Source organism: Trachymyrmex cornetzi, unplaced genomic scaffold (assembly GCF_001594075.2).
Source record: "Trachymyrmex cornetzi isolate Tcor2-1 unplaced genomic scaffold, Tcor1.1 scaffold748, whole genome shotgun sequence".
Classification (NCBI taxonomy): domain Eukaryota; kingdom Metazoa; phylum Arthropoda; class Insecta; order Hymenoptera; family Formicidae; genus Trachymyrmex; species Trachymyrmex cornetzi.
Genome location: NW_017300079.1, coordinates 721,802 through 746,911, shown reverse-complemented (window position 1 = coordinate 746,911; position 25,110 = coordinate 721,802). Strand labels below are relative to the sequence as shown.

Here is a 25,110-nt window from a genome sequence, read left to right as displayed (position 1 = left end):
GGAAAGTTATACTTAGGTTTACTTGTAAGTGTCCTAAATGCCTTGCTCATAATTTCTAACATTTGTATAGTTTAAAATCATACTTACAAAATATGTATTTTCAATTGTTTAAATAAACTATTAGAAATGTGGTAGGGTTGGAAAGAATATATGCATATATACAAGATATGTCACACAGTCATAATTCATATAAATATCTAAGAATTCTTGCAATCTATTTTTTCAGAGAAACTTAATCGCTTTCAGTCGACTTTAACTTAATATTAAGAAAAAAAAGATGAAAAAGCTTCTCTCTTTTATTAAAATTTAATACAACAAAAATGACATAACCAGTAAGTATGGAATATATTCATGATTGTACAAAATTTGTTGAAAACATGCCAATAATAAAGATTATTAGATCCCTCTGCCATATCGCACGATAAGATAAATTTATCAATATACACATACATGTGGCTTTTTTCAGTATTAACACATTATATTTTAACATCAAAAAATAAAATGATAGTAAAGAAAAATGAAATAGAATATTTCAGATTCTTAGATTACAATTAGTGAAAATAAACATTGAAGTACGTATATTCATGGCTTTATCAATTTGTTATACAATTAATTTTATAGTGCCGTAATAAAAATTATAATATCGCATAAATATATGTATACAAATAGTATTATTTCGAAATATAATTAAATTTCATGCATGTATAGTTTATTTGGCAGAGGAGAAACTTATCTATATTATACATAAAAAAATATATCAAACTAATGACTTTCTCGCTTCTAACATGACATTCTGAAAACAATGCGTTTTACAATTCAAATGCGAAATTATCGCGGAAGTATTATTTAGTTTCTCTTTTCGAACTTACTTAACTAATTGCTTGCAAAATAAAATTTTAATATTATGTACTTCAAAACATGTTACATCATCTATAATTTTCTATTGTTACATTTGTTAACGTTTCATGACATATAATGGACAAATGGGCCTACGAAAGCTAGACCCATAGAACAACATCATTTTCTATGACAGTCTTTGACTTTGGCATTATTAAAATGAATAACACAAATTCTTTTCTATATGTCTTCAAAATATGTCCCACTCCATTTTACATACACATTTCATACAAACATAGGATATAACAAACGCATACAACTCTTACGAATGTATCTCAAGCATAAAATAAAAACAGATTAAAATAATAAAATTCCATGTAATGTTAAAGTTTGAGAAATTTTTTCCTTTCTCAGATCATAACACATTTGAATTTACATATCTATAATACGATTTGTATTCAATTATTCTTAAACGTGATAAATATCTTGTGAAGTTATTAGAATATTTGAATCACAATTTGTATCAATGATAAAGCTGAGATAAAAATGAAGTTCATTCACTTATTCGAGCTACTGATCATTTAAACAATTAATTATCGCTTACAATTATTCGCACAAAACAAAAATGTTAGATTGCTCACCCAATTATAATTTCTAATCAAACAATACTAGCTGGAGTACTAGTTGGAGTGCTAACACCAATTGGCTGAGTATTTTCAACTAGTACGGACCGCATGCTCGATGATGGAGCTTGAACATCCATTGCTGTTGTTCTCATTTCGCCAAAAGGCGCCCTAAAATATAAACAATTATATTAATCTTTTCGGAAATGCTTTTTTTCAAGTATACAGCATTTATAAATAAATATAAATCTACATTTATATTATTTTTAATTCATCGCACCATACGTATACATTGTTTCCCATCTATAACTTATCAAGAAGACACAATCATGTCATACATTAAGTTCACACTCTTACATACATAATTTATAATGTTAGTATACACTTGCTATCAAAAGCATAACATAGCAGTATAAGAGCCATCACATACAAAATAAAATAAGCTGCATAAGCATAACATAAAATCGTTGGACCAATGAGCATTCAATATTAAGACATCATATTGATTTATATTGATGCTCATTAGTCCAGCGATCTTATACTATGCTTATGCAGCTTATATCATTTTATATGTGATAGGCTATAGATTTCTATAAGAAGCCAATTTCTGCTCAAATTTACCCTCAAATTTGCTTGCGATATTCAGGGTAAATCAGTTAAAGTGTGACAAACGTATATTTCAGAAACAAAGCATTTTACAGAACAATGTTGATCTGTAAAATGTGATCTTGACAAATGTTATTCAGGTTATGATGCTGAACAACATTCAAGAGGTTTGCATCAATTGGACATCTTGTAATGCAAATGTTTGGCGGTATTGTAACTCTTTCAAGCCTTGTAACTCGAAAAGTACTTGATGAAAAAATATTTTGTTATAGTGTTTTGAAAAGCTTTCAAGGTAAGCTATAATAATATGCAATAAAAATGGGAGTTCCATTTGAAATCAACTTCCATTTGAAAGTCCTTCAAATCCATACAATTCAAGATCTAAATCTTTAAAATTGACAAAATAATTTCCAAAATATCGAGTTGCTAAATGTTGTGGGCCATCCTGTACAATAAAGAATAAAAAGTGTGTATCGAGAAGGGAATGGTAGCAAAGCATTGTACTTAGATTTTATAGTAACATTAAATCTGGTATATTATTGCCTGGTTAGTGAAGTGATGCAATGAATGTTTGATGATTTACGTAGGCCTCCAGACATCAGGATCTTCCATGAGAGTAGTATGGTGATCTGCAGTAGGAGGCACTGTACCTTGTGGGGAACCCACGCCCGACGTCATTCCTGCTGGGTCGGGCCTGGATCCTCTGTTATTATGTTACAAATTAGTAAACATTTTGTAAAGAGATCATATCGAGAACAAGATAAAATTACTTTACACCACGCGACATGTTTTACATTAATTCTATGAAGAGTTATATTGTGATGACCGTTACAATTAGAAATAAACCATTAATTTTTTCAAATCGTTCCTTTTTCCATCAGACATAAAGTTCTAAGTATTTATAAATATTTCTGGCAGTTTTCTAACCTTTTTTCTTGTATAAGTAAAATTTTTCGTAAAATTATCTTGTAAAAATATTTCTTTACAAACCAAAGCAAGCTAACATCACAAAAACACAAACACAATATAAAAATTGCTCTTCCACCTCAAAGCAAAAAACACATCGTACACATCAAAAGGCAGGAAAAAAAGCATTATATAGTTTTATATTAAAAGCGATGTTACATTTGAATGTAAGATTACATGACAAGTGATCGAAAAGAGAAATAAATGATAAATAGATAATTGGTTCATAACACATATTTAAAAATTATAATTTCAATAAGAATGAAATAATATAAATCTTTCTTGAACATATTAATAACTTTATCTAAAAAGTTTAAAAATTGTAAAATTACTATTGAATCATGTAACCTTACAATATGCACTTTCCATTAAAATTTAATGAAAAGTGTATATTGTTTTTATGTGCATCAGTTTAATGAATAAACTGATGTTCATAAAAACGAAAAATTATTAAAAATTAGACCAATTACCAAAGTAACTAGAAAACAGGAAAAAATACAATCAGTTTTATGTGAAATAACAATACTGATTGCAATGCTTTTGATATATTCTTGCATCAATTTAATTTGAGTTTTCTACAATCAAATAAAATTGATTTTTTTGACAAAAGGTTATTACATTAAAGATTAAATATAAATTATACCAATATCGTATTTTTAAATTTCTGCACTTCTAATTGGCTTAAACATTTTCTTTTTTTTTATCAATAAAATAATTTGATTATTTTATGATCTCTTGTAAATTCGAACAAATTGTACTTACTTTTTGCCCAAAGACATCAAGCCATAAATTATACCCGTTGTAAATATTAAACCACTGCCAAATATACTACTCATTCCTGGACATAGGAAGACTGCTGGCAATGCTATTCTAAATCAATAGATATGACATAATTTAATGTATCGTAACATAGTCCTCTTGGTTGCGTTATAGCACATACATTTTTTGATAGATTCTTGCATATAAGTCTAATAATATTATATGTAATGTTTAAATTAAAGTTTGCCAACATAAATAAATAAAAATTAACGAAATTTTTATAATAAAAACAGAAAACACATGCGCTACCTTTATCGTCACTTCTACACAACTATTAACAAGTTCATCTTTTAATTGTGGATATTTAAGCGATAAATGGATTAAATTAAATGCATCTATTATATACATAATCATTTTCTTTATATATTTCTATTACAATAATGATAGATGGATCATAATCATAAATCTGAATATCAATCAATAAAATATGAATCATGGCAAGTCAATAAATTGTAAAAATTATGATGCATCTAATAATATGGCCAAGGACTGTACAGTCGTGCACAGACCAATTGCAACACCTTTTATTCGATGAGTTTCAAAATATAGCTTGCTCACTGACTGATTGCTTCTTACTTATTCTATGAGCAAGGCTGAAACCCATCGAAAAAAAAGTGTTGCAACCATTCTGTCCATGACTGTACACAGAAAAGTATATGAATTTTACATTTACTAGATATATTATAAACTATAAAAGATATAAAATTAAACTTACAAACAATAAACAGCTGCTCTATTCCAATAGGGTTTCTTCTCCACCCAATCGCTTAAATTTTGTACAAAATCGATAAACAAACAGCAGCAAGGCGCTTCGATCATAACAACCAGAAAACCTGCTATCATTTGCCACATACCGCTAATTAAGCAATCAATCTGGCCAAAAAGTATTGACGCACAATTCCATGCTCCGAGAAAAATTGCAACTGCAAAAAAATAAACAAGGCAATTTTTGCATAAATTACAGTTTACTTGAGAAAACTTATAGCCTGAAACCATAGTTAACTTCCGTTGCATTTTAATTTGAGCACTCATGCTGTAAGCTTCTATCTTCCTTTTGCATGTAAATGCATGATAAGGACAGAATGGAGCTTATACTGTACGAGTGCCCAAATTGAATACAGCCGACCTAGTATTAGGGTATTAACGCACAATATTATTGGTCAATCTACAACTGACTTACGTTCTACAATTCATTGTCAGTTACAGTCATCTTTGTGCTCAGGCCCTTAGTCTAATATTTCACAAACTTGTTAAGCATATTAAGAGAACTTATCCATCCTGCAGCCAATCAAGAGACTTGAAAAGTCTTATCTTACAATATATGGAATATTGATATCTTATAGTTCTCAGTAGTATTAGGGCTTAAGCAAATATTGTAACTGAGTAGTAGAACATAAATTGTAGTTACAGGTTGATCAAAACATTATGGATCAACCTACAACTCATATTTCATAACTCAATTACGACCATCTTAAGGACTGAGGCCTTTATAATTTCTAGTGCTGATTCTATAGTAAATCGTAGTCTGTAGTCACTGAATCAGAAGCGAGTCTGAAGGATAGTTGGTGAGTTATAGGCCAGTATTCAAAGTCGGATCTTATATTTAAGACTGTCTTAAGTACAGTTTTAAGATGTCATGAACCAATCAGAGACTGGTATTCATAGTTGAGTCTTATTTCAAGACCGTCTTAAGTAATGTCTTAAGACACTAATGCAGCTTTCTGATTGGTTCGTGACTTCTTAAGACAGTATTTAAGACGGTCTTGAATACAAGATCTGACTATGAATACCGGCCAGAGAGCTGCATTAGCATCTTAAGACATTATTTAAGATGGTTTTAAAATAAGAACCGACCATGAATATCGTCCATAGAGTCAGCCAGCAGCTAACTTCTAAGACTACAAATTACCGACTCATTATAAAATCATATAAGAAAAATACCTATAATATGACAATAGATCAACAATAGAATTTTAATATACAATAAATCCATTTGTATCTGTATTAAACATATGTTTCACAGGCAGAGCCTATAACCTGATAATAAATTGGCAGAAATCAAAGAGAATTTGATCAAACAGAATATTTTTTTAACAAGTAAATGAAATAAATTATTTAAAAAGTTACGAAATGTTAAATTATTCAGTTCAGTTTCTGAAGTCAATCTATTATTATATTCTATTATATTTTTGATAATATTCTGTTGACAAATAAAACTTGTAGCACATATTTTCAAAATCTATCCTTAACAGATCCAATTATTTGGATTGCACATAAAGTTGTATATGTATAAATCAACATACACATATTTTGTTAATAACTATTGAACTAGTGTAGTATATTCTCTATATATTTAAAATATGAAATAAATACATGTTTGAAATTTTGCAGAAATGAGAAAGGAAGTTCTAGTACAGTGCAGCAATAAGTGTATATCTACACGAAAAGGTAAAGAGAAGCAAACGCTATTGACTGGCTGTCAGATAAAAAGATAAAAAGATGATTTTACGGTTGTGAATTGGATGATTAAATAAGTAATGGTTTTTAACATGAGTGCAGGTACACATGTACGAGCGCGCGCGCGAGAGAGACAGATCGAAATAACGCACGATGTACAAAAGGAAGAAAAACTGCAAACCGTACAGTTTCGCTATGAACTTACTTATGCTGCCTACAGTGCCAAGTCCACGACCGGCGTATTTCATCCACCAAGGCACATCGTCCTTGGCAACAGGGTCTTGTCCAGGCCTCTGCATGATCGATGCTATTTTTTCGCCAAATGACTAAAAGAAAAACGCAAAACATACACACACACAATACACCATAGGTACGTTTGCCGTAGCACGCGTCGATCGACATATTTAAAGATGTACATTTTTTTACCATTTTCGATAATATATTATTACTCTTTAGTGCGTCAGCTGAGAATGCTGACAGTATCCAATATCACTGATATCTGCTAATATTCGAGTAGTCTCGGTTAATGTACGGAAAATCGACCCGTTACTTTCGCGTTCGCGATCATGAGGGCGTACTAGTCTACCAGTGCATAGACGCATCAGATTTAAGGAGTATTTATACTGGCCTAGGCTGACTGTCCCATGGAGCGGAACAGCGCAACCAATCACAATTCTGCAGTCGTTACTCTACTTTTTTTCTGCGATTATGATTGGTCTCGCTGTTCCATTCCGCTATGAATTTCCGCTCACGGTACGCCAGTCTTATTGGCTCCTGCACACCAGACGCGGAAACGCTTGCCGCGCGGCAAAATAAAACGCGGTAACTAAAGGCCCGTCTACAATACACGGAGTAAGAAGTAAGAGTAAGAAATTGACCAATCACAGTCGAATGTGAGAAGAATAATTGACTGTGATTGGTCAATTTCTTACTCTTACTTCTTACTCCGTGCATTGTAGACGGGCCTTAATGAACACATTAGGAGCTGTACGCTTATTGGGCTATCGCATCACATTTTACCGCGCGGCAAGGGTTTCCGCGTTATAAAACTCGTACGTGTAATTAACTATTATACGTTTAAACGAAAACACGTTTACATATTAAAAAACGTTAAATTATTCGAAAAGATGTTTTTCATAGATGGATATGTTAAATATACATGTAAATGTATTTTCGTTTAAATGTATAATAAAACACGTATATTCGGAAAAATGTTTCTTTTATAAACGGATATGCTAATTAAACGTGTAAACGTTTACCTTTAAGTAAACGGTTTTTTAAAAGTTAGAGCTCTAGTTGTAAACCGTCTGTGATCTAGAGACACGGTAGTGTCTCGGCGCTAAAGCCGGGAGCACATAGAAAAACGTAAGACCATGGCCGGTATTCATAGTCGATTCTTATTTTAAGACAGTCTTAAGTAATGTCTTAAGTCGCCAATGCGGCCTTCTGATTGGTTCATGACATCTTAAGACTGTACTTAAGATGGTCTTAAATATAAGATCCGACTATGAATACCGGCCTAGGCATCAGTTGATATAAACGGTGTGTACAATCAGAACTGTAGGCAAACGGGATCCTCCCGCGATTACCAGCACGAGTTTTGATTGGCTACCGTTTTTCTGTAAGTATAACAAAATATAGCAAATATACAAGCAATCAGTATACAAGGGTATTCAAAGTATACAAAGTATACAAAAGAACTTTAATCAACTTTCAAAATTATACAGCACTGATATAAAACGATAATAAAGATTCTATCGATAATAATTATACTATTATTTTTTCACATAATCTAGAAATTAAGTCTTATATGTAAATTACTTTAATATTATTAATAGTAGTGTATATAATAAATATTTTATATAAAATACGTAATATTTAAAGAGGGAAAAAATGCGGTTTTTAAAAATAAACTGTATTTTTAATTTTCTTTTGTTAAAATAAATTTAATTAATTATATGTATGTAAGACACTTTGATAAATATCACACGAAAAACGGTATTTGCTTCGCGAATTTACATGTCCTGTGTTTTTCATTTGTACTCTGATCCTAGACGGTGTCCTGATCCTTTATGCTTACTGAACATTGGATGCGATGAGCGATGAGCAACATTCAATGAGTTCTGTTTTACATCGTCAGATATGAAAAAGCAGAGTTTTCATTAAATATCGCTTATCGATCATCGCATCAGTATGCAAAAAATTATTAGGTTTCCTTGATATATAAAGTATTTACAATATCTTATATATTTTCCTCATTTCTTCCGATTCCGCAAATTTCGAGTTGGCAAAGGCGTTGGAGAAGGTTCAACATCCGCAAATGAATCATTCTCAAGGAACAGTTTCTTTCTACGAGTACGTTTTTTCTCGGTCAACGTTTCCGTCGGCGGTGGTAAAGTGGTATTTCTCGTGATGCGCTTCGATTCGGATCCGGACAATTCGATAACCGGTATATTTTCTTGCTTGACAAATGAGGCAGTCTTCTTTCCTCGCCGTTTGGTCTGACGAGCCGAAATTTCTTCCTCCGACGTGCTATCGTAAATGCTTTGGACCTTTGTGTTAACTTCGTATTTTTGTAATCTATCTTGGAGCACTTCTATACGATTCTGCAGCTTTTTGTAATCATCTTTATTCGGTGTTGGCGTGAATTGCCGACGGAATAATTCTTGATATCTCATCACCTCCCTCTTCTGCATGTCCAAATCTTCCTGCTGGTTTTTAACAAGAGTTTCGTACTTGGTTACCGTTTCATCTCGATTCTTCATGAACGCGTCCATCTCGTGTTCCTTCTGTGTTAAACCAGTTCTTAGCTCGTTGTTTATATTTCGTAACCGTTCATTCTCAACCTGCCAATCCTTCGCGTTCTGTTCGAGTAAATTAAATATCTTTGCATTTTTCTCGAAATTTTCCAAATGTATTTTCAACTCTTTTATGTATTGCTCCTTTTCAAAAAGCGTTTCTTTCGTCTGCGTCAATTCATTTATAGCACATTTCAATTCTGCTTCCATCACATTGTCGGTCCTCTCGGTATTCTCAATTTTCTGAATCATACATTTCAATTCCTTTTGTAGGGTTGTGATTTCAGTATCTTTTTCCTGTTCCTTTAGAGTCGTTTCTTCCAACTGACTTTCAAGTTTTAACAATTCCTTATTATTCTCATCAAGTGTTTCTTGTATACAGTTCTTCTCTATTTGACACGTTTCTAAATTTTTATTTAATTGATCGATATCACGTTTTAGTTCCTCTATAGTTTTCAGACTATTTTCCAATTGCGATATCTTTTCTACATACTCATCTAACTGATTTACACTGATATTATTTGTATCATTATCTTCTTCTTTTACTGAAACAAGTTTGTCTGATTTGCATACATTTATCTCTTTTTCTTCTTTACACTTTAACATATAGTTATCTAATTCTTTCTGAGCAGTTTTCAGGTTCTCCAAACACTGTTGAGAATCATCTTTTGCAATTGAAAGATTCTTTTCTAATTGATCGACTTTACATTCGAAGCTTGCAATTTTTTGTTTGTAAGCCATGTCGGAGTTTTGCAGAATCTCTTCTATCTTTTGTTTCTCTTCCACAGCGAGTGTTAATTGCTTCTTAAGTACCTCCGTAGAATTCTTATATTCCTCTATGATAGTTTTATTTGAACAATTTTCCTCTCTTAAAATCTGCAATGTCTTTTTCATATCGTTTAGCTCTTCAGTTAATTCCTTAACTTGCGAGCATTTCTGTTCGTATTGTATGTGAACATCATTAATTTGGATCAATGCATTCAATTCTGATTTATCAACTTGACTATTATCCAGAATTTCATCAGTCTGAACAGCTTCTTCTTTTAACAAAAACATTTTGCTACTAGTTTGAACATCTTCTGATGTTGTTATTGTTACAGCAGGCTGAGTACTTTCTTCCAACTTGTTTTTAATGTCATTATAATCCTCATCATTTGTTATATTTACTTGGCAACATGTATCCACTAATATGTGTTTAGAAAGTATCTTTTCTGTAGGATTCAAATTATTTGAATTAGTTTCTTTAATTTCATTAATAGATACTTTTGCATTTTCTATTTTTGCTTTCATACCTTCTCTTACGATCATATTTGAATCTTCTGATAAGTCATCAGTAATCAGTTCTTTTATAATAATCTCTTGATATTCATTTTTAATAGATGTCTTGGAGTTCAGTTTTTCTTCATAAGACTCAATTAACGCTAATTTTTCATCTTCCAATTTATTAATTTCTTCTTGTAATTGTAAAATTTTATTTTCATTTTGGTGTTCAAGTCTCTCTTCTAGAAGCTCTACTATTCTCGTTTTCTCCGTCAAACAAACGTTAACATCTTCAAGATGTAATTCTAAATCTTCAATTTTTTCTTCATTTTCTATTATAACTTTTGCTTGCTCATCAATGCGAAGTTCTTTCTTGTGCAAATCATTCGTAATTGTAATGTACTCTTCTTTCGCTTCATTGAGAATTTCTTTGAGCTTTTTGATTTGTTCGTCTTTAATAAGTAATTGTGATGTCACTTTCTCTATATAAACTTTACCATCTTGAGTAGAGCAAATATCTTCTTGAGCAGCTTCTAGAAGATTTTTTGAAATTTTTAAGTCCTCCTTCGACAGTCCTAACTCAAAAGAAGCTTTGTTTTTTTCCACAATTAAAGTTTCGTTTGTTACTTTCAGTTCAGTTAATGTTTTCTTTAAAGTGTCATTCTTCTCTCTCAAGTGTGTATTTTCTTTAATTAATTCTTTAATAGTTATATTAATATCATCATCATCATCTTCATCTTCATCATCATATTCGCTGCGTCTTCTTTTCTTCTTATGCAATTGATTTAACTTTCCCTTGTAAAATTCTTCAACTTGCTTCACAGTCCATTCGAGGGCATCTTCGTGTTGGGTCTCAACATCATTTATACGTTGTTTCCAATCAATTTCAAGCTCATTTATCATCATAATATATTTTTCGGCCATCTCTTGTCGGCTTTGAAAATCTCGAATTAAAGCTGAATTTTTTAAAAGAGCAATCTCCTTTTTCAATTTTTCATTTTCATTTGCAAGATCCATGTATTCTTCCGAAGTAATGTATTCTTCCGAATCATCATCCTTCACACTATTTATAGGTTGCCAATCCGCTGTTCCCAATTCTGTACTATCCCAATCAGTCACCGTCTGTATACTTTGTGTGACTATTTGGGAAAATCTTGATTTCGATTTTTTCTGTATTCGTTTCTTTCTTTCTATAACAATTCTTTTTGCAATAGCAGCGAAATTTAAAACATTTTGAGTCTCAACATAAAGATTAGGTAGAGGATTGACATTAACTATCAAAGCTAGATGTTCCTTTCCCGATAGAGCTCGTTGGAATAATCTGGTTAATTTAGATTCTCTGAATGGTCCCACTGTATCTGTTTTTGTTCTAGTTAATTGTCCCTCATGAATGGATTTTAAGCATCTGCCTAATACTAATAAACTTGTGTTAATATTTTGTGCTTCTTTCAATCTATCTCCTATATTTAATGTTTTCTTCAAACGTTCCGAGCCCGCTAGATCGCAAAAGGAAAACCTATTGAAATATCAAAATAATATTAGTATTGTGATTTAAAGAAATTGATGTAATAAATCTTAGCTTCTTCATAATTATATAAAACAAAAATAAATATATAATTACTAAATTTTGATATTCTATTAAGAAAAATAAATACTAATAGAGAATATATCATATATATATATTAGGTGTTAAACTTAATTCCTGCCGTTTTTCGTCTCCAAAATAGATTTGTTTCGAAGGGAAGATGAATGAATACCTTAATCAAAGCAATTTCCTCCATTTTCTACTTTATTACTAATTAATAATACTTTATTAATAATACTTTGATTAAGGTATTTTCCTTCGAAACAAATCAATTTTGGAGACGAAAAACGGCAGGAATTAAGTTTAACACCTAATAAATAAAATATTCGAAAGGGAGAGAAAAGTACATACGTGCTCACTTCAACTGTATCAGGTAAATTTTCTGCATAATATTTTAACAATATAATTGTAAATATACAATGAGACCTTGAACTTTTTGCATTTAACGCTGTTGCTGCTACTTTTAAATTATATTGTCCTGCCATCAAGATCTGGTAAGCTTCTGCTGCTGAATTAACATAAATAGTCTTTAAACCTTTGATAAATGCTCTGCCATTAGAATCCGCTCCTAATTTTAAAGGCATTCTTTTTTTCTGACATTCACTTGATAATAAATCATACACAATTTCATTATAGATTTCTGCAAATGAAATCCAAATCGAATAATGAGCATCATAGCATTGGCTAGGGCGAATTGATTCCTCTTGCAGCAATTTTTGCATTTGTTTGTAAGTATTCATGTACTGATGTTTTTCCATGGAACTGAATGTTAGCAATTTAGTTTTCGCTTCAAGTTCCTGTGCACGTTCAAGTGCGTTAAGATTAATTACATCGCTATAATGTAGAGGTTTGTAAAATGGATTTGGTCTTGTTGTGATATTGTTAAACACAAACTCCAATGCTCGTGGTATAAGTCCAGGTGAAGTAGTGGTTCCTTGCAATGTGTATGATTTTCCTGAATTTGTGGTACCTACAAAATTAAATAATTGCTACTAAATATTTTGTTTATGTGTATGCAAGTGCAGTGTATATGTATTTGTGTGCGAGCGTGTACATGCGTGCTTGTGTGTACATGTGTACACGTCAAAGTGATACATACACATACAAAAAATAATATATGTATATACAGGGTCTTTCAAGACTCACGAGATAAACGGAGATTGTAATGTCTCAATAAAGTTGCATTCAGAAGCGTTACCCGGGTGTCCCCGTGTATTATCTTATTGTTTAAATAATGTAGGAAATTAGGCAAATGAAAGTTCGGTGCGATACTTAATGCACAATCATTGATTATATGTATATGTATATAAATTATATTTTTTACTTGCTGTACACTCGAATGTTTCGACCATCTCTTGGGGTCGTCCTCAGCGAGATCAATGAAGAAAAAAATAAAGTTTCTTATTGTTTAACTTAGGGTAAGCAACAAGGATAAAATGATATATGGAGGCACTCGAGTAACATTTTTGAATGTAACCTAAGAGAATTAATTTTGATCAAAGAACCTTCGATCCATGTCCAACTCTTTGTTTGGATCTCTTGCGAGATAAGCAGCATTGCGTGTAACATCTGACAATATTATTCCGTGATTTGTTGTCTTTTTGTACTATTTTTGTCAACTAATATTGTCAGATGTCACATTCAATGTTTCCGCATGACCAGTTGCCTATCTCGTAGATGATTCGAATGCATAGCTCCTTCAAGATGATTGGAAAACATACTTTTTGAAAATTTGATTATAGAGGTAATATAAACAATTGTCAATACTTCAATAAATATTAATTTTAACACATCTGTTTATAAATTATTTTGCTTATCTAAATAAATACTTTAATCCTGAAAACTTTAATTCTTTTTAAATATCATATAATGTAGAATATTTCTTACCATATGTCATTATAGTGCAATTTTGTCCAGCTAAAAAATCAATCATTAACTGCTGTACCGTTTGCTCGAATAACTCTAACTGAGTGGTCTCTGGTCCAAATGTTTGTGAAAAGGTAAATTTTCGGCATACAATCTCACTTTTGGACTGTTTGGTACTTCCATTATTATCCAGTATTGGGACATTTGTAAGCAACGTCGTAGAATTTGCGATTTTGTATGCTTCTTGCTGTTCTTCTGTTAACTTCAGTTTCTTTGGGAATGGTTTAAGTCTAAGGTATACTTTAATAGTTTGTAATGTTTGTGACTCTGAACGTTCAGATGTATTTTCATTGGTAGAGTTAGCTTCCTCTACTTCATATAAAGAAAGCAAATTCTTTTTTGCATCCTTTGAGGGAAAAGGTCTTTGGCTATATGCCAAAATACTTGGATCTCTGCCAAATAAGTATGACATTTCTTCTTCTGGATTTTGTGATGGATGAATTGAATCCAGTGTATTTTCCATCTGTATTAATTTAACAAGATATATAAATATGTTACAGTATATGTATGTAATGTATTGTATATAATTATACATACATTTTATAATTTTACATTATATATGTATATATACATATATATACATATATATTTCACAGTCAATGCATAAAATGTAATAAATGTCATTGTATTTATGTAAGATTTCAGCAAAAATATCAACTAAAGATGAAATGCCTGCTATTCCTAATAAATGTATTCATTTATGATACATTCTATCTTGTCTAGGGGCAATCTGTTTAATTTTTTCAGTTTTTATTATTTTTAGTATATTGTAGATTTATCCATAATAAGGCAAAGATTTAATAAAATGTACATGTGGCTACAGAGTATGTAACCCTAATGTACACATTCATTACTAGAAGCATTCACTTAAATTGAGGCATCTTTTTTCATTAAATTAGACATAACAATATATACATTTACTAGTAAAAGTTCACAGCTTGAGAATACATTTACTTATCAAATTAAGATGTGTATACATTGATTAAGGATATACATTTAATGAATTAATACTTTGCCTATACATACAAGATAATCATAAGGGTCATAATCTTATAAATTTCTTTAATTTAACAATTCTGACAATATAACTTATACAAATATAAATAACACTATAAAATATTAGAAAATTTAAGAATATAAAGTATTTTAGATTATTATTCATACACACACACCATATACATGCACGTGCAAAATCAATTCTAAAACCGATATAAATTTTACTATTACATACTTATTTAAAAAAACATATTTTCATGCTTGAAAATAAAATAAAATATGTGAGTTTCAACAAACAATAATAGAAGGAACATATGCCTACTACCATTTTATAAAAATACGAATTAATCTATTATAACTTATACAAAATATATAATACAATACCGTTACAAAAATTTGCGTGTAATAAATAAGTTTTTAAGTTTAATTCGTTTTGAAGAAAATTATTTACAGACTGCCTTTATTCTAAAACATACCTTGTTAGTTCCGTTAAAAAAATCTTCTCTTCGTTAAAAGGGTACACGGGTGTGTCACTGAATAGGCAACCAAGCGATTAACACAAAAAGAGTAGATAAATACAAAATACTCAAATAAAACATTTACTTTCGCATACTTGTTCTTACTATATACTCGCTGCGAAAAACGGTCATTTAATTCTTGAATTTTGTTTGAAACAGCGTTGCCAACTATAAATTCTGAACGACGCTAGATGCCTTACTAAAAAAAACTAGACAATATCAACCATTGGCCTAGTTTACGTCTAGGCCTTTTATGGCTCCTACACACAGAACAAGGCAACGCTTACTGCGGCGAAAATTGACGTGAGAGTCAATCAGTTTTTTGCATCTCCACGCTAGATGCAGATAGTCCTGAATTTATCAGAAAAGCGCGACCGACTTATGTCAGTATTGCAAAAATATTAAACAGTATTAAAAATCGTTTGCAAGACGGACTACGAAATTTACCACTCATCCATTAAGCAGTCATTTGTAATACAAATAAATCAGTTCATAATTGACTGCGTCTCGGACCGATTTCTAGCATCGTGGGCACAAGGCTGATGCCTGGATTCACCCTGCATCCGATTTTTGTCGTACGACGGTCTGCAACCAATCAGAAAACAGGATTCCGATGATACGAAGCAAAATCCATCGGAATCCTGTTTTCTGATTGGTTGCAGACCGTCGTACGACAAAAATCGGATGCAGGATGAATCCAGCATTAAGTCACTTGATTGCGATGACCAATCAGAACACTTAACACCAGTCGCGCTCCTCTTACATCAACTCTAGTGCAGTCTAGTGCAGGAACAGAAAACAGATCACTTGTCTTTTACTTCCACCATGGATTAAATCATGTGCTGCAGTTGGTAACGTTGCGGCCTAACCTGTCAGAACCAAAGTAGTGGAGCCGCGGTCGTAAGTAATTTTTTGAGCACGTACGTTGGTTTGCTCCGGTTGTCCGCTGTGCTCGTTGTTGTACAGGACGAATTGTGCAGGTTCGGGCGTTTAGTTCCGTTGAAAAATTTCCTGTAAGGAAACCTTTGGACACCGTCCATTCCGACGTTTGCGGAATAAAGCGGGCTAGATCCGCGTTTTCATACCGAGAGTTATTCCTCGACCGTTGTTATCCTGTTATGTCGTGGTGAACATCGACAAGTGAGTGCGTATTCTTCTTTCAACATTCCATTCACGATAAGCAATGTTTTTTTCTTCCTCCGATGTATTCATTTTTTTTTTCGTTGAGAGAAAAAATAGCTTGGAACGAGAGAATGCGAATAAGCCTTTATTTCAACATCTCTCATTTGCTCGCTCTTTGTCCATGTGTGTGCGTGTGTGTATATGTTGTACGTGTATGTGTGTTTTTATCTGCTTTCTTAGTCTCTCCAAAGGAACAAGTGCATAACACAATATAACGGAATACCCATCGTCGATTAACCTTGCCCTTTTTCAAAGCTTTTTTTCTACGAAGAATTTGGAGTTCGATTCAATAAAATTCCACTCTAACTTGTGATACGTTGATAATATCATTCAACTATCTGAATTTTCGTTTTTTTATCTCGAGTAAAAAAAAATATATTCCATAGAAATAATTCAGGAATAACATAACTGCCTTTAGATGTACAACAGATATGGTTCTTTGTAGTTGAATTAGTGTACATAAATGTATTTAAAACACATATTTGGGCCCATATTCAAAACACTTATTGTAACACATATTAGTACCCATTTAGCAGTGATATATATGTGTGCATCTCTGTGTGTGTGTGTGTGTGTGTGTGTGTGTGTGTGTGTGTGTTTTATATATATAGTTACATATATTAAAGGATTTCAGAAATAAAATTGCACATTTATCAATAAAAGTGTATTCTGAATCTGAGCCGTGAAGTTTGATGAAAATGATAGAGCAAGATAAATAGAAGGTTTTAGTGAAGCAACAAAGAACAGCTTAATATTGCAAAGAAGTAATTTTCAATTTATATTTTATTGCACTGTAATTTATACTCTGAATTGTAACATGTGTAATAAGTTAAAGCGAAACAAATATAGTTTGTTTCATCTCAATTTATTGCATTGTATGCCTGTGTCAAAAGGTTTGTTTGCGTCGCAAAATGTTCCAATATGCTCCAACATTTTACCATAGCTCTTACTCAATCCAATGAGAGCATTGAAGTGAGTAGATGGTATGGTAGGAGCAAGTTAAAACATTTGATATTAACAATCCTTAATTATATATTATGCTTACATCAGACTAGAGACAGAAATTGAGATTAAATTTGACTAATCAAAACAAAGTTTACTAAACTTGATATTAGTTTGCTTTTTTCTGATTGGTTAATTTCAATCTCTCTGTCTCTAATCTATCCATATTAGACTAGAGATAGATATTGGATTGAAATTCAACCAATCAGAAGAAAAAAAAACTGATCTCAAATTTAGTATGATTTGATTGGTTAATTTCCAATCTAATGTCAATTTCTAGTCTGATTGCGGCTTAACTGGCTTTAAATACTGAGGATTGCAAAGATTAGAATTAGAGATAATTGTTTAACCAATGAGAACAAAATCGATTAAAATTAAATTTGTCCAACTAGTCAAATTCTAATCTCTTTAAGGAGGCCATTTAGACTAACTTCGATTAACTTTAATCGACAATTAACTCAATCGACAGAATCACTTAAATCAACATGTCTAATATACAATTCGTTGTTCTTAATCTTTTTCAATTATATTAAATAATTCTATTAATTAATTCGATAGTTTTATTCATATTATTTAATAAAATAATACCAATTAAATTAATCGGAGTTGGTCGAAAATGAGCTTTAGTTTGCCACTCTTAAGACCAGAATACAGATCTTTGCATAATACGTAAAGCATAAAGGTATATCCACACAAATTTGCATTGTCACATAAATGTATGCATAAAGAAAATTATCCAATCGCATTTTTCGTGCATCTTTATAAAAGAAATGTGATTGGATAATTTTCTTTATGTATATGTTTATGTAGCGATGCAAGTTTGTCTCTGAATATACTTTAAGAAAGTCAACTATTAATGTCTTTTATTTTATATATACTTTAAGAAAGGAAGAAAATGGAAAAGTTTCATTACTTCATTTCCTTATGCATTATGCATTATGCAAGACTCTATGCTCCTGCCCTTAATCTTCAATGTATAGTTTGATGCGAGATTTAGAAGAAATATCCAATGTTAAATTTACATTTATTTCTACAGAAATTATAGTAGCATACAGTAACACTGACGCTCACTCGACAAGCATACAGAAACAAGATGTCAGGGCACAGAGGCGGCGGAGGGGCTGGAAGTCATCAAGGTGGTCCTCCAGGTCTCAAACAGATTGATTTGGATCAAATTTGGGGAGATTTGCGTGAAGGCATAGAGCAAGTTTATAACAGACAGTGTATGTCCAAGCCGAGATACATAGAGCTGTACACGTATCCTTTATATCATGGAAGATATTTCTTATTTTTCCTTTTTTGTTATTGTGTAAACTTATTACTCTGACATATTTTCTTATTACATTGTAAAAAAAATTCTACAGACATGTATATAATTATTGTACAAGCGTTCATCAGCAATTGACTAGAGCATCAACTAAAAGTAAAAAGGGACAAATTCAACAAGGAGGTGCGCAGTTAGTAGGTTTGGAGCTGTACAAACGTCTGCGTGATTTTCTTAGGAATTATCTTATTAGTTTACTCAAAGTAAGTATATACAAATATTATGCTTTTAATCAAAAGAGTTAAATAAATACTACCTATATATATATATATATATATATATATGCAGGGTTGGTGTTACTTTGTAAAAGTAACGTATTACCGTTACCATCACTTAAATAGTAATGATTTGTTATTTTTTCATTACTTTTTTGTAATGTTAAAGTAAGATATTAGATTTAAAAATTATATTATTTAATAGTCAATATTAATTGTGTAAAAATCAATATTAAAATTAAAAATTCCAGTCTTATAGCAAGCTTTTCTTTACATTATATTAAACTTATACTATATTCAACTTATATCTAATAAAACTTTAGTAATTCTGTATATTAATATTTTTATTTTTTAATATACGGTTATCTTTAAGAAATTAAATTGTAATTTGTATATATATATAAACGCAGATTTTATTAAAAAATCTAATTAAATATTGTTTTTAAATATTAATGTCATTATAATATATAATACATTCCAATATTCGCTGATAATACTGAAAATTTCTAATCCATGTTAGATGTATGCTACAGATTTTCAATATTTCAGTACAATGATTATTAAAATACAGCCTAAAATATAAAGTACAAAATATTTTTTGATATTTAAGTTTCTGTTATAAAATATTTCTAATAAATTAAAAATAATGTGGTCTATTAAATAGTTATAAAGATAATAAATGATTAATATAACGATAAAAATAACAGTTAAAATCATTACTGTGAAAATGTAACGACGTTACTGAAAAACAAGTAACGAAAACATAATAATAGCGCATTACTTCCCAATTCTGTATATATGTATATGGACTTTATGTATATAAGTGTGTGTATATATATATATATGTATATACATATGTGTGACGAGCAGCTTTCAAAATGCGTTTTGTCCAAAATGTATAATTTTCAGTAAACGAGAAAAAAAGCCATAAGAGAACTGCGCGCCTTACAGAAAATAACAGTTTGTCAATCATTAAGTTGTGAAATGTTCAACAAAATTGCTAAACAGTTGCTAAAAATGTTAAACAAATACATTTTGTTTGTCTCTAATCAAAGGACATAACGCACATTAAACGTTTAAATTTTTTCAGCATATAAATTTACACTGAAAAAATGCTTTTTGAATATTCCAAAGTTGTTTATAATATGGGTCTTTTAATATTGAACACAATGCATTTCTAACTCAAAAAATGATATTTTGGACAAAATGCGTTTTAGAAATCTACTTTTCACACACACATGCATACACGCACACACGCATATATCATATGCTTGCAGCATGGTATCGACTTGATGGACGAAGACGTACTACAGTTCTATACGAGACAATGGGAGGAATATCAATTTAGTAGTAAAGTGTTAAATGGTGTATGTGCATATCTCAATCGCCATTGGGTACGGAGAGAATGTGAGGAAGGCCGCAAAGGAATTTACGAAATTTATCAATTAGCTCTGGTTACATGGCGAGATAATTTATTTAAACATTTAAATAGACAGGTAAATGCTATTCTTGCAAACATATCAACATACGTATGTTTATTATGACATAAAATAAACGTAAAATCTGTGCTTTCTTCCAGGTTACTAACGCAGTGCTTAAATTAATCGAGAGAGAACGTAATGGTGAAACGATAAATACCCGATTAGTCAGCGGTGTCATCAATTGTTATGTAGAATTGGGTTTAAATGAAGAAGACCCTGGTGCAAAAGGACAAAATCTAACTGTGTACAAAGATTCATTTGAAAACATCTTTCTCGAGGATACTGAAAGATTCTATTGTCGCGAAAGTTCAGAATTTCTTAGACAAAATCCTGTAACAGAATATATGAAAAAGGTATTCTCAAAAAAGAAGAATATTAATAAGTATGCAAAGATTATATTTTCCTCTTCTTTCTATTTTACTCTTTTCTCCGTACAGGCGGAACAAAGATTATTGGAAGAACAGAAGCGAGTGCGTGTTTACTTACATCAAACGACTCATGAGCGACTGGCGAAAACATGCGAGAGGGTACTTATCGAGAAGCATCTGGACATATTCCATTCTGAATTCCAGAATCTTCTGGATGCTGATAAAAATACGGATTTGGGTAGAATGTATCAGTTAGTAGCGAGAATACCAAATGGCCTTGGAGAATTAAGAAATCTTTTAGAAAGTCATATTGCTAATCAAGGTCTCGCAGCTATAGATAAATGCGGAGACTCGGCAGCTAATGTATATATTTTATTTAATATAACTATGATTATAAATGAAATATGAATGGACCAAAAGCTGACTGCCCTTTCTATTTACAGGATCCGAAAATTTATGTGAATACGATCTTGGAGGTGCATAAAAAATATAATGCTTTAGTGCTGGTCGCATTTAATAATGATAGTGGCTTTGTTGCTGCCCTGGACAAGGCTTGCGGACGATTTATTAATAGTAATTCTGTTACAAGGGCAGCAAATAGCAGCAGTAAGTCACCTGAACTATTAGCTAAATATTGTGATCTGCTGCTTAAAAAGAGTAGTAAAAATCCGGAAGAAGCAGAACTTGAAGATACTCTTAATCAAGTTGTAAGTATATTTAGAGTATATATACTTCTTAATATTTTTTGTTTAAATTCTTCTGTGAAGAAACGATACAAATCTGTATTAATCTCTACATTGATTATTTTCTCTACAGATGGTAGTGTTTAAATATATTGAAGATAAGGATGTATTTCAAAAGTTTTATAGTAAGATGCTAGCGAAACGATTGGTTCAGCATATGTCTGCTAGCGATGACGCAGAAGCTTCCATGATTTCTAAGTTGAAACAAGCTTGTGGATTTGAGTATACTTCAAAATTACAACGCATGTTCCAGGTATATATGTAACATATTATTTAATTATATATACAAAGTATTTTTAAAGTATAAGATTGAATTTTTCTATTTTACTCGTCATATTGATTAAAATCGTCGTATAAACAATATTATATTTCTAAGTATTTATTTGTAAAAATAAATTTTGATTTAGATATTTCTTATAATGTAAAATATTGAGAATTAACTCGATATTTATAGGTGTGTGCGTGCGCGCGCGTGTGTGTGTATTTATATGATCTTTTTTAAGATACATAAAAATATAACTGTAAAAGTTTCTTTTAGGAATTTTATAGATTGCATGTAATTTGATTTGAGATTTTCTTGTTATATAGGACATTTTGTTAAGAATTATCAGAAAAATATAATAGTATAATTGTAATAATTAATCTACAGGATATTGGCGTATCAAAAGATCTAAATGAACAGTTCAGGAGGCACTTGACAAATTCTGCTGAACCTTTAGATATAGATTTTAGTATACAAGTTTTATCATCTGGTTCATGGCCATTCCAACAATCGTTTACATTTTCTTTGCCGACTGAGGTAAAGTATATCGAAAATATTAAATTTTTTAATCCTTTTGAGATCTTCACTGATGATTTATAATTTATAATTTTCATTTGCAGCTTGAAAGATCTGTACATAGGTTTACTACTTTCTATAGTTCGCAGCACAGCGGCAGAAAGTTAAATTGGCTATATAACATGTCTAAGGGAGAATTACATACAAATTGTTTTAAGAACAGATACACATTGCAAGCATCGACTTTCCAAATGGCAGTTTTGTTAGCGTATAATGGATCTACATCGTGGACAATACAACAACTGCAATATGCAACACAAATAAAGATAGATTTTTTACTACAGGTAATATACAAAATCATTTTAAATAATCCATTTAGATTTCTCGAAAACTATGGTAAATACGGAAAAATGTTTCAAACAAAAGTTGTATAATTTGGAGAGGATCAAATGCTAACGCTATGGTACTATAACTTTCAAATCTTAAAAAATTCTTAAAGAAAAAGAATTTTATGTTTGTAATGTTTTGAAAAGCTGTTGAGGTAAGCTACAAGAATATGTAATGAAAAAATGGAGGTAAATTGTTAAATTTTATTTTAAAAATTCAATGACTTTGACCTGAGCTTAACAACGCTACTCAAGGTTAAATCAATGGTACTTTCTTATGTCCACTCTGAATCATACAACTTTTGTCTGAAATATTTTTCCGTACTACTAAAGTTTTCGAAAAATCTTAATGCATTATTTAAAATGGACATTTCTGTACAATCAGCAATTAAAAGATTGCAACACTTTTTTTTAATGGATTTTGGAATGCAGCCTATTCATCGAGCGATTAGTTCTTACTTATGGCTCCATAAATAAGAACCAATCGCTCGGTGAATGGGCTGCATTTCAAAACCCATTAAAAAAAAGTGTTGCAACCTTTTAATTGCTAGTTGCTGACTGTACAATCTAATTAGCGGTAAGTAATATAGCAATATAAAATACTAAACATTTCTTCGCATAGGTTATTCAAATACTTTTGAAAGCCAAGCTTTTAACTACAGCTAGCGATGATGTAGCTGAACTGACCCCGTTATCGACGGTAGAACTTTTTACAGGATACAAGAAGTATGTCACTTCTATATATATCTAATTACTATTTGTAGCAATTGGTATAATATTTATTTGTTTAACAGCAAGAAATTAAGGGTCAATATTAATATACCGATGAAGACGGAATTAAAAGTTGAACAAGAGACTACGCACAAACACATAGAAGAAGATAGGAAACTTTTAATTCAGGCAGCAATTGTTAGAATTATGAAAATGCGGAAAGTATTGAAGCATCAACAGTTGGTAGCAGAAGTATTGAATCAATTAAGCTCTAGATTCAAACCGAGAGTACATGTCATTAAGGTGAGTTTTTTGTGAAGCAAAGATTTTATTCTCCATATTATACATACATAGGGTGAGCAAAAGTCCCGGACTGGTGAAATATTTCGAAAATGAAGTATTTTTAAGAAAAAGTGTACACACACATACACAATTTAATAAACATACATATTTAAAAAAAATTTTGTAAACGTGATATTACTAATTTAACTAAATATAAGAATAATAACAATAAGAACGCAATCATAATACCAATATGTTTTTCTAACGATATTCTTCTTGCAGAAATGTATAGATATTTTAATTGAAAAAGAATATTTGGAGCGCACAGAAGGTCAAAAGGACACTTATAGCTATTTGGCATGATCAGGAGAACGATGCAGCAACAAACACAAAATAAAAACAACGTATACACTTACTTCACTCACTCACATTGATATATATGTATCAGACTATTTATTTAAGGTCTCGAGTGTAATTCCCTATTTTTATTCTGTACATGAATACCTTTGTACCATATTGTCATTCTGGTCGCATTTAGAATTTGGCTTTTTATATATCTTTTAAAAGATATATGGATATAACATAAAAAAAATGTTAATAAAATTATTTCGTAATTATATTAGCCAGTGCTAGATGTATTACTGTCTGTGCTGTTTTTCAAAATGAAATATTTTTTATTAAAATTGACTATATTTTTTTTCAGTGTAGTGACAAGAAAATTATACAAATTTTCATATGTAGAATTAATGTAAAATGTATTTATAAAACTGATCGATTGATTTATACATTTATAAATATTTAATACTTGTTATAGCGAAGGTATTACATTATTTATATATATATATATGTATAAAATAAAAGAATGTACAAAATTTTTGCGAGCACATAGATAGTAATGCATTTTAGCAAAAGTTCAACTCTTACAGTAGACATAAGCCAGAAAGTTTTATAACATTATATGTAAAATTCTATCATAATAATAGCAATTTAAATGTCTGTGCGATAGTATGAATTCTACGTGTCCTAGATAGAATATTTAAAATTATGAAAATACAAATCTGCTAATGGTTTTTTTTTTGAAAATATATTAACACCAATTTGCACGATTAGCACGATTGCTTAAAAAAAATGAATATTTTATAAAATTAAATTTAAGAGAGTGTATATGTGTGTGCATGTGTGTGCGCGTGTACGTGCATATATATATATATATATATATAATTTGTTCTATACACACAAAATCTTGC

General features: G+C 30.8%; 2 protein-coding genes across 5 annotated transcripts; one reads left to right on the top strand and one right to left on the bottom strand.

The window, feature by feature from the left end:
• Window positions 1-1,560: 1,560 nt before the first annotated feature.
• On the bottom strand, window positions 1,561-15,396 carry LOC108768086 (kinesin-like protein KIF20B). Its single transcript, XM_018518359.1, has 9 exons — window positions 15,350-15,396; window positions 13,839-14,340; window positions 12,303-12,921; window positions 8,601-11,882; window positions 6,514-6,635; window positions 4,567-4,774; window positions 3,795-3,902; window positions 2,610-2,769; window positions 1,561-1,631 (listed from the first exon to the last, which is right to left on the bottom strand). The coding sequence occupies exons 2-8, from the start codon at window positions 14,338-14,340 to the stop codon at window positions 2,646-2,648; spliced, it is 4,965 nt and encodes a 1,654-aa protein (XP_018373861.1). The 5' UTR covers window positions 15,350-15,396; the 3' UTR covers window positions 1,561-1,631; window positions 2,610-2,645.
• An 864-nt stretch (window positions 15,397-16,260) lies between these two features.
• Window positions 16,261-24,389, top strand: Cul1 (cullin 1). Of its 4 annotated transcripts, none has more exons than XM_018518229.1 (13): window positions 16,261-16,291; window positions 18,612-18,832; window positions 18,940-19,102; window positions 20,392-20,610; window positions 20,694-20,948; window positions 21,033-21,326; window positions 21,407-21,670; window positions 21,780-21,959; window positions 22,356-22,505; window positions 22,589-22,828; window positions 23,493-23,596; window positions 23,665-23,884; window positions 24,146-24,389. In XM_018518229.1, the coding sequence occupies exons 2-13, from the start codon at window positions 18,669-18,671 to the stop codon at window positions 24,224-24,226; spliced, it is 2,334 nt and encodes a 777-aa protein (XP_018373731.1). In that variant the 5' UTR covers window positions 16,261-16,291; window positions 18,612-18,668; the 3' UTR covers window positions 24,227-24,389. The 4 variants fall into 4 exon arrangements, with proteins under 4 accessions (XP_018373731.1, XP_018373728.1, XP_018373729.1 ...); XM_018518226.1 differs by having other exon boundaries at window positions 16,269-16,531; XM_018518227.1 differs by having other exon boundaries at window positions 16,269-16,535.
• The last annotated feature ends 721 nt before the right edge of the window (window positions 24,390-25,110 follow it).